Source organism: Tigriopus californicus, chromosome 5, assembly GCF_007210705.1.
Source record: "Tigriopus californicus strain San Diego chromosome 5, Tcal_SD_v2.1, whole genome shotgun sequence".
Taxonomy (NCBI): Eukaryota; Metazoa; Arthropoda; class Copepoda; order Harpacticoida; family Harpacticidae; genus Tigriopus; species Tigriopus californicus.
The window spans coordinates 6,592,885-6,603,325 of NC_081444.1; the positions used below are offsets into that span (position 1 = coordinate 6,592,885).

Below are 10,441 nucleotides of genomic sequence, written 5' to 3' on the forward strand. Positions count from 1 at the left end.
AGTAAATAGTTTCACGCTGTGCCACAAAGCATCTGTCTCCAAAACAGCATTGTCACTCTGGCTACGACTTAGAATCCTAAGTAGAACTTGGTCTTGCTCATACGTGTATAGGCAATTCTTTGACCTTTTTTTTGACGTCTTTTGTTCAATTTGGCTCAAGGCTTTTGGTACATTTTGTTCACGACGGAGTCAGTCAGTCTTGTTCTTCTTCTTCTTCTTCTCCAGTCCTCACGGATATGCACGCTTTCAACAGAAAAAAGTTTTCTTTCCATTCTTCTGTGTACGGCGACAGCTTCTTCAGAATAAAAAGGTCTCCTCCTTCTCCTTTTCCTTCTTCTTTCTCTCACACACTGACTGTTAGTAGTGGAAGTAGAGGAAGTAGTGGAAGTAGTTGCTTCGCACAGAAGAAGTGTGTATTTGTAGCGGGGATCGTCATTGAGCTGAGAAACGGCTGGCTGCTTGCTTCTATTGATTCAGCTACTGCCCTTGGTGATCCAGTGGTTCCAACATGGAACATGCTCACCCTACTCATTGCTGCTGGCCTTTGCCCATCTCACCTCCTCCCCTTCTCCTCCCACTTCTTCGTTCTTCTTCATCCTTCGTCGTGGACCAAGAGGACCCAAGTTGGAGCAAGAACTAAAAGAAGAGAAGAAGAAGAAGCATACTTCGAACATTCTAACTACCCCGGTAGCGGCGGTGGGAGGAGGGTAGATGGCAGCAAATGGTACAAAAGGCAAAAGATAACCACTACAAGTTGATGATCAAATACTCGTACAGAATAACATCATAGTCCGTCCATCTTGGAGCTCCTTTGCGTCAACGGCCCGGACTACGGGGAAAAAGACACAAGTTTTTACTGATGATCTGTTGAGCTAATCCTTACCAGGATAGAGGATGATGGAACATCGACTCTCCTCCAACTCCCGAGGCCTTATTCTCAGCTCAAAGTGGTAGGAGGGGAACAAAAAAGAAAAACGAGACCGAACATCTGTGTACAAAAAGAGAAGTCAAAATGTGATATCGATTTTGAAAGAGAGTTGAAGCATTGAAATCAAGCCTAATCAAGCCACAAGTGTGACTGATGACAAATCCTACAACAGCTAACTAGTGATCCACATTGAGTGATAGGAGTACTTGATTTTTTTTTCCGCGTGTGGGCGACCTCAAATTTTGACATCAAGTTTCACAAAAAGAAGCTGAGTCTAGCGTTTAGATGTCCATGTACCTGAAGGGGCAGAGGCAAATGCCCAAGTATTCTGTGAATTTGGAGCACAAGCAAGAAGCAACAGATATGTGCAAAACTTGCAACTCAAGTATTGCCTTTGCCAAGTGCCTTTTTCTTGCATAGCCTCGAAAAAAGTCTCCATAGACCACTCAATGGTAGAGATCTACAAATTTGAACCTAATTTGAATATTCCCTCTGCTGAGCTTAAAAAAGAGAACAAAAGTCTCGTTCCCACTTGAGGCCATAATAATCTTTAATTTTTTAGCGTTGAAAGAATGCGTGAAACATTTTGGACCTCAAAGTGATCCAAACATAAGTCAAGGATGCGCCTTTGCTTTTCGAAACCAATTCAAAGTTTCACATCTCTGCCATGTACAAATCCGTGGCAGATTGAGCGTCTGACTGTTCACAGAAGAGTGGAACACCATTCGAGCCTCTTTGGGCACAGCTTTCATTCAGAAAGCTGAAAGGGATGTGCAAAAGATCCTTGTCTGGAAAGAATCTACCGCAAAACGCGGAAGGAAACTTGGATGAATCTTCTTTCCCCAGGAAACCAACAACCACAGCCAAAAAATGGCAAGAGAAATAATCCTCGGGTTTTCCAACGTGGTCTCAAGGCTCATGGGAACCAGGTGGGTTCTCATTTTTTTTTTTTCAATTGTGCTCATGTATGATTTTTTTTTGTAACAAGGGGACTGATCCTATGTTCTGACTACTCAACCAACCTACCAAGCTAGTAGCTAGCTAGCTATCAAGCAAGCATTGGGAACAAGGGAGGAAAGAGAGGCAAGTGAAAGAGAGGAACGCTGACATATTTTGTCTCTTTTCGTCTTGAATTCGAGAAAGAGAAAAGATCAAATGAGATTTTTTTCAACTCGATGATTTCCAGTCAAAAGAAAAAGGAAAAATTTCAAACAAATTTAATCTTGCATATTTTAATGCGCTTTTAGGGGGTCGATCCGATCTTTCTCCTTGCAAAAAGTAGCACAATTCAGACGTTCACACAATCCGCACCGAATCTCTATTCACAGATTATTGGCTTCATTTCTACGACTGCAATCCGTGCGACCATCGCGGTTATCATTAATCTAACCATATTGCTGTTCTATTCATTATGAGCAGGATAACCATAATGTTCTTAGCAACACTATTGGTGGACATTCCCGGCATTCTACATTCATACAACAGCCCCGATGAGTGAGATACTCTTTTTCCCTTGGCAGTAATGGATGCAAAAGTGTGATAGAGGCCATTACGTGCGAGCTAGTCAGTGGGTTTCATGCTTCATCCAGGGATCATTTGTATCAGTTTTCGCTGTGCAAGCAATGGGTTGTGATTCTGCGGATCATTCGTTCATCTCGGGGAAAATACAAGGGAGAGAGGGACCAACCAGTCCCATCGATTATTTGAGGTTGAGTGATATTTCAAAGAGAACTTTAGTAAGGACATGATATATTTCATCGGAGTATCAGCTTTCTTGGCAAGTTTTTAGCCTTTTGGCCGATGTGCTTTCGAAACAGCTTTTAGACAAGGGAAACGATATGCGAAACATGTCCTTCTTGGGAGCTACATTCCGTACAAACGAGGTTTTCATTGGAGGCTTTAGTTCATCTTGGGCATCCTCCAAACCAAGGGCCACGAGGCAACGAGACATGACATCTTTTTCTTGATCTGTTGCCTCCGAAAAAGAATAAACTTCAATATAAATAGTTTCATTCGATTGAATCGACTCAAAAGCTTCTCGAAAAGCATCTAAAAATTCTATAGCCAAGGCTGGCAGGTTCATAGTGACGTAAATCTTGCCCTCCGGCCCCTTATTTGCTATAACTTTGGGTAATTTTTGACGAATAAAGTCCCTTCCATCCATATTAAAACACTGCACACGCTCTGCCACTTTGTTCAATTTCACATTATTCACCAACCACTTGTAAGATTCCGGATTAAGATCATTGGCCCACACCTGGATCCCCTTTTTCCCAGTAGGCACAGCAAATGGTCCAACCCCCGCGAAGCAATCAAACAATGTATCCCCCTTATGAAGCTTATCGATGATGCGCTCGTGTTCTGTGGAGAGACGAGGATTCCAATACACTTGAGAAAAATCCATCTGGAACTGACACCCACTCTCCTTGACCGTGACCATGAAATCATCTTCCCCGGCCAAGATCTCGTGCTGAAAATTCCTGAACTTATTATCAATACCAGTATTCTTGTTGATCACGGTCCGGATTTGAGGCGAGACTGAATTCAGTAGAATATGTCCAATGATTTCTTTCTTGGGCAGATGATGCTGCTTCAAGTTAACGTGTATGATGTGCCCAATCACGGAGTAGGACGAAAGACATGGGATGTTTTTGTCAACATCTTCGGTAACCGCCTTGAGCAAGTCCAGGGGTCGCCAATTCTTCAGAGTCAGCTCCAGATTGCAAGATTGAACCGAGTCAATCTGACAATTTTTCCTCAGCATCTCCTGATGGTTGGCATCAAAGTCGTCGAATGTTTGAATATAATCCGGATGAAGCAAGAGCTCTCTCTTGGGAGGGTCTGTAGCTGGTCGGATACAACATATGTGGGGTAGTTTGAGGGTATAGCGTTTCAGCACTTTAGCCACGGCGCTGATCATCTGCGGTTGAAGGGTGATGTAAGGAACCTGAAGCGAGACATTAAAAGCATTCGGGTCCCACTTTGTCAACCCGTAAACTCGTGAAGGGAGTTTGACTAGGCTATATTTGGGGCTCGGCAACGAGAAGAGGTTCATTTTGATCACTCAAAAGTCCTAGTATATTTGTCTTGGGAGTTTGGATTGTGTCGCCACGTGATATTTACAAACAAGCCAACAGCTGACGTGCACCGATAATTGGGGTTAGATGAGCGACTCTTTAGAGCATGATATCGGTGGACGAGCCTTGACGTAGCCTTGGAAACGAAGGCCATTAAATATCTGATGGCCAATGCCGTTGGTGCAGGATACAGACGAAAGGGACGTTTTTACTTTGGATTCACGAACAGGCGAAAGGTTAGGGAGAAAGTTGCTCTTACACGTCATCAATTCACTCCTTTTAGGCCGTTCATTGAAATAATATTTTAGTTTATCCATCCATTTGCTTGAAGGTCAGTCCCCATGGCTCACGCCTCCAGTGGATCATCGGTCAGGTCAAGAAATGGGAAATCAACTGAAAAGGCCCCCCTTCTACCCCAAGGAACCACCAGAACCAAGTACATAAATCGCAATTGCAAACGAGCTCCTCGCGATCCAGCTTCCTCTGACTTGAACGATGTGGTCCGATTTGGTGGAAAAGACTACTTGGGTCGAATCAAAGAGCCCCAGGGTTGGCTCGCTGTAGCAGCCTTGTGTTTGTGCTTGGTGTTGTGTTTGGGGCTCCTGTACTACTGCTTTTTCTATTTCCACGAGTTTCATTTCCATCTGAGTCATGCTTACGCTAAATTGGGACATTCGCATGCTCAACATGTTGTGGCACAAAGGCTACTCCATGGCAAAGGGGTGGAAAAAGATGAGGTAAGATTTATTAGCAGGAGTCCTTCGCATTGCTGTCTTGCAAATGAATGGCTGGTTTCCTTGTCATCCATTAGGAATTGGCCATGAAGTGGTTCCGAAAAGCATCTGACAATGGCCATCCACATGCGGCTTACAACCTGGCCATTGGTCATCTACAAGGCATCAAGACTGATGTGTTTCCGGGAGAAGTTCATGATTTGATAAGGTGAGGGGCTTTCTCTCCATGTTTAAGAATCGTTGTTCAAGGTATTTGTATCATTCTAGGCACGCCCACGATAACGGTGTGAATGAGGCGTCTGATGTTTTGGTAAGTCGATCTACATACTGCTTACAAATAAATATGAGAGGGCAAGAACGGATAGCACAAATCTCTACCGTTTTGTTCTTTCAGCACAATGCTTGCCGAAATGGACAATGCGACGATTAAGCAACGTAAAGCTACACAGAACTAATTATATTGATTCGCTTATGAATGAATGATGCAAATACATTTCAGAAAATGAAAGTTTGAAGACACGGACATTCAATGTGCGAATTTATTCTTGGTTTTGTACCTGATACATCACATTTAAGTCTTCTTCCGCTTACCCTCCCTTTCCCCAAATTGCCGCTTCATAATGTACTTTCTTGGTGACGGTGGTAGTCTTTATCGATTGTTGGATTTTCGTCTTCAAGGTGAAGTGCTATTTCGGTCTTTGGTTCTTTGGTAGTAAGGTTATGCTGGTGTAGTTGGGAGATTACTGTATTGATTAAGTAGGTTCGTTCGTGCTTTGTTTGTCATAGCATTTGGGGACTGATATCATGCAACAATGTCCAATTGCGCCAGAACTCCTCAAATCCCATCCAAGCTCAGAAGCAAAGGGTGTCAAGGATTCAGGCCAACTTGATGGAGGCCCAATTATTTTCTAGGTTCCACAGGAGGCTCCATTGGATCAGTAGTCAAAATCCCTGAAAATGCGTTTGATCATTCCAGATTGAGTTGGTCCGTTGGCAAGGTTGACGATCCTCCCGTGTCCTCTTGAATAGCTTGTCCGTGTTGGATCCAATTGATAATACGAGAGTTCTTCTGAGATCGATCCACCGTCGTTTCAACGCCATGCTGTAGCAGGGTATAAAGGACTTTGTTCTTCTCGACCGCATTGGAATGTACACTTTGGAAGCTGCCCATGGTCAATTGCGAGATGCCGTCCGAAATCTGTTTGGGATCGGATCCCGATCCGTTGAATGGAGATTTGGGCACCTTCTTCAACCATTTGTCGTCAGTGTACTTGGGAATTTCATGGAGGAGAAGACGTTTAGCTGGATCCACATCCATAAGCTTGCGGAAGAGCTTCTGGGATCGAGTCGTCATGGGTTTGAAATGTTTCGGAGGCTTGCTTGTCTTTTTGCTCCGCCAAGCGAAGAACTCTGAATAGTAAGGATCCGTCACATCCGCTCTTTGCCACGGCAGGATCCCGAAAAGACAAAAGAACAGAACAATCCCAAACTGGAAGACGTCTTGGACTTTATCGACTTGATAGTACTCATTCGCATGCTTGGCTACCAACTCCGGTGGACAATAGGGCAGTAACTCATTTTTCTTTATCACGATGTCACCCTGTGAGCGAACAGCACCAAAGTCACAGAGCTTAACCCAACTGAAGTCGGACTTGAAAACAAGGACACTGTCTAGCTTGACGTCCAAATGGCAGAGCTTCTTGGAATGCACCCACTCCAAAGCCGATCCGATCTGTTTGGCCACGCGTTTAGTGTTCATCTCGCCAATGCCCCGATCGCTCACATTGGAGGTGAGATCGCCTAGCGGAGCGTACTCAGTAGCGAACATGTAATAATCCTTTGCTTGGAAAACCACATCAAATATGGTGAGAACATTGGGATGGGCGGAGAGCAAGTAGGAGTGCTGGTACTCGCGCCAAAAGTCGTCCACACTCACGGTCTTCGAATTGATGGCCTTCAAGACAATCTCTTGTCGAGTCTCGCGGTGTTCCGCTAGATAGACACGAGAAAACCAACCCTCACCTATGGTTTGAACAATGTCGTATTCCTTGTCCACATCCAACTACAAATGAGAGGTCAAGTTAGACACTTGCTTCCTTATAGGGGATGTCAAGTAAAGGAAAATCAAGGAAAAATGTGGTCCAGCACCCTGATTTTTTGCATTTTGGGGAGAGAGAACTAAGACAAACATCACAGTCAACTCGCACCATTCGCCCATTGAATTTTTGATAATCGAGTGATTTTGAGCGAGTTGTGTTACAAAACTCTACTAAATGAGCATGATTGGTGTTAACCAGTGAACGCTCTATCAAATTGGCACAATACCCCAATGCTAATTGCCTAGACAAGCATGTAAAATGGAAAAGATGTCAAAATCCAATACATGCACAGTGCGGTTTGGCTGGGCATGTTGTCTTTGATTTTACGCCATGGAATAACGTCAGTTGTCCATGAACGCGTTTTCTTGACTAGCCCTATAAATGACTATTGGTAAGTTAACTTGAAATTAATGCACTGAAGTAGCGAAAGCCTCAACTAATCATTATTGGAAGCGCCAGTTCAAGCAAGGCTATAAATAAAATGATGTTATATTACCTTTTTCAATGGGATGGAGAAATCTAATACATGCACAGTGCGGTTTGGCTGGGCATGTTGTCTTTGATTTTACGCCATGGAATAACGTCAGTTGTCCATGAACGCGTTTTCTTGACTAGCCCTATAAATGACTATTGGTAAGTTAACTTGAAATTAATGCACTGAAGTAGCGAAAGCCTCAACTAATCATTATTGGAAGCGCCAGTTCAAGCAAGGCTATAAATAAAATGATGTTATATTACCTTTTTCAATGGGATGGAGAAATCTCCACTATTCGATAGCTTCATGTTTGACGTGGTTGCGACGGAAGAGAGGCTGGAATCGAATTCGAGTGTGCCCGTGGACTCTGTGCTCAAACTTCCGCCTGAAGTGCCTAATCCTCGAATCTTGGAGGTGGTTCGTGGTTTGGTCATGTTAGGCTCAAGATTGTCATGAAACGCCTCGCCAATACTTATCCCTGAGTCTTTCTTGATGGGAGACTGCGGCACTGAAGGTGGAGGGCCTTTCCGATTTCTGAACGATCCCTTCTTCTCAGAATAACCATCTTTGCTTGACACGTTTGGAGTGCTTTTGGTGACCACCGTTCTGGAAAGCCTTTGCGAATTATTATGAACTTTCGAAAATAACGAGTCCGAAGAACCCCGCAGGGGTGAGGTTGAATTTCCTAGAAGCGTTCTGAATGAGCCTTTTCTGTCAAGGAGTGAGGATGCAAATGACTTGAGAGAGCCTCTTCTCTCCTGTTGATTTTGTGACGACAACTTGGAGAGTGTTGCAGGATCACGAAACGAAGATCTCCTCGGGAGATTGGGAGTGGTAGAGCCCGCTCCGTGGGTTTGATCTGAGGGCGAGAGCGCACTTGGAGGCGAGAGAGGCTGTTTGTTGGTTTTGGGACTACTGCAACCGTTTGGTTGGACCCACTCAGCTGTCGCGCTCTTGAGAAGTGTATCCAAAGAAGGAGGGACAGAGCCCCCAACACCACCACCATTACCACAATTCCCGCTCACATCGGTACTCTGACGAAACGTGGATCTGAAGCTGTTGGGCCTGCTTCTCGCCGCCTTGGGGGGAAGGCCTTTCCTCTGTGAACAAGGTGTATATGCACTTTTGTTGCCTTCGCCGCTCAGGGGCAGTGGCACCACTCTAGTTCTGGGCGGGGATGTGGGAGGCAAGTCCCCCTCAGGAGGAGAGAAAATCGACTGGCTGGTATGATGCGGCTCAGACGGAACAGTCCGATGTGGACTTGAAGTTGCAACACAATCCTTTTTGCTGGCCTCGTTCTCTTGGTGTTCCTCTGCGATCCACTCCTTGACACCTGGTCGCAATTCTTCTTGGTCTTTGTCTGCATTTAGTATGGACTCTGACGTCACTGTTTGTGAGCGGATGGTCTCGCTACTCGCACTACTATAAGCGCTACTTAGCGACCTCACGCCATCCTCGAGTTCCACCATGCCATCATTATGATTGCCTCCACCCACAAACCCTCTGCCCTCGTCCGAGGAACCCGAGAGCGATTGTTCCAACGAAGGCATGAGCACCGATTTTGGTATAAATTGAACCTCTTCGTGACGATGTTGAAAATTTCAACTACTTTTGTCACATGGGTATACTGCGACATTCGTTCAATTCGCCATCTTTTCCTATACTACCTTGGCACACTTGAGGCCAGAGGTGGGACTGAAAATGTTGGGTTGCTGTCACCAACACCCAAAGCGTGGACGTGACAAGCTCGAGCTATACCGTAGTATGTGTCTGAGCCACCTATTTCGATTGAAAGTGCGAAGTGCAACTACCTAGTACGAGTACTACAATGTACGTACTCGTACGTGCATAGTATGCTTAGAACATCTAGGACAAGTTCCATAGTAGACAACTTCACGTGTGTACAGTACTGTAGATGTGGGAGGGTTAGAGAAAGCCACCTTCAAAGAAAGGCCAGCCGCATTTCAGTGTGTATGGACCGATCCTGCGTCCCATATTCACTTATGGTGAGTTATGGGATCAATCCCAGCGTCTAACTGGACAGCGAATATTTCTACGAGATAACAAATTCACTTCTTTGACGTTGACAATAAAATATCGTGTATGGCGTTAAAAAGAGTCTGAGGACCCAAAACAACTCTGCTTTTCAAGCTATGGGGTGCAATTCATCATTACTTGAGCAAGAACAAACTGAGTAATGATAGGACCAAGGTCCAACAACCGATCCCAGCTCAATGCCTGAGTTTCATGGGAAATGAAAACATGGTGAGGCGTAGGCTAGTTCCGAACGTGTAAGTGGGATTCGTGTAATCGAAGAAAAACACCATACCGAGCACTCTCGGTGGAAAAGGTGGAAAACATCATTCAAATAGGCCCGAGGCCGATAGAGACCGATAAGAAGGCCTGTCCGGGCTGAAAGAGATAGATCGCAAGGGACATAAGGCAAATGCGATTGAGCAGCCATGATTTACATTCGAAATTTTTCACACGAATTTTCAGTCCATCCACTTCAGCACCTTTTTTCATTGAGGCGTCATGGAGTTTCACCATAGGGAACACACTCAATATTTTGGACCCGTCTATGTAAAATATTTTTTTTTTTGATAATGATGGAGACGAAAAATCCTGAGAACATTGCGTTGATTCCAGGTCCGCTATTAAAAGCAAGACGAATTTGTTAAGTACGAACGATTCTCCTTGTTATTCCGGTTGCGTCTGTTCCTTTCACGGGAACTAGATAACGAAGACCAAGTCAGTTATACGAATAACAAATACCCGTACCAAGCAGCACACCATCGGATCTACCCAGGCAACTGATCCTGACAACAATAGTACCCATGTGCTGTTCCAACTTGAATCGCCAACGCATTCTACGACCTCATCAATGCCAGCAAGGTCTATTCTTAGCACCTCGCCTATTTTGGAGAAGAACTTGATCTGGGAGTATCGCCTTTCTCCTCTCTTCAGGTGACGTCTCTGCCAGCCACAAGCAAGGAAACAGACAGAGATCCCAAGAGCCCTTCTGGCCACTGAGCGAGATTCGTGCATGCACATATTTCAACGTACGTGGCCGCCTCCAAAGGCTTCAGAGGCTAGCTCATATTCCCAAGAGAGAATTTGATGATGAC

The 10,441-nt window shown here is 44.8% G+C and overlaps 3 protein-coding genes across 5 annotated transcripts; 1 reads left to right on the top strand and 2 right to left on the bottom strand.

The window, feature by feature from the left end:
* The first annotated feature begins 1,564 nt into the window (after positions 1-1,564).
* On the top strand, positions 1,565-5,262 carry LOC131881257 (uncharacterized). 3 transcript variants are annotated; one of them, XM_059228073.1, is made up of 5 exons: positions 1,565-1,857; positions 4,337-4,742; positions 4,817-4,947; positions 5,007-5,049; positions 5,134-5,262. In XM_059228073.1, the coding sequence occupies exons 1-5, from the start codon at positions 1,799-1,801 to the stop codon at positions 5,167-5,169; spliced, it is 675 nt and encodes a 224-aa protein (XP_059084056.1). In that variant the 5' UTR covers positions 1,565-1,798; the 3' UTR covers positions 5,170-5,262. The 3 variants fall into 3 exon arrangements, with proteins under 3 accessions (XP_059084056.1, XP_059084054.1, XP_059084055.1); XM_059228071.1 differs by lacking the exon at positions 1,565-1,857 and adding an exon at positions 2,525-2,636; XM_059228072.1 differs by lacking the exon at positions 1,565-1,857 and adding an exon at positions 4,104-4,241.
* Positions 2,661-4,090, bottom strand: LOC131881256 (tRNA (guanine(37)-N1)-methyltransferase-like). The gene has a single exon (XM_059228070.1). The coding sequence runs from the start codon at positions 3,981-3,983 to the stop codon at positions 2,694-2,696; it is 1,290 nt and encodes a 429-aa protein (XP_059084053.1). The 5' UTR covers positions 3,984-4,090; the 3' UTR covers positions 2,661-2,693.
* On the bottom strand, positions 5,261-9,429 carry LOC131881254 (uncharacterized). The gene is made up of 2 exons (XM_059228067.1): positions 7,577-9,429; positions 5,261-6,801 (listed from the first exon to the last, which is right to left on the bottom strand). The coding sequence occupies exons 1-2, from the start codon at positions 8,861-8,863 to the stop codon at positions 5,707-5,709; spliced, it is 2,382 nt and encodes a 793-aa protein (XP_059084050.1). The 5' UTR covers positions 8,864-9,429; the 3' UTR covers positions 5,261-5,706.
* Between the last annotated feature and the right edge of the window lie 1,012 nt (positions 9,430-10,441).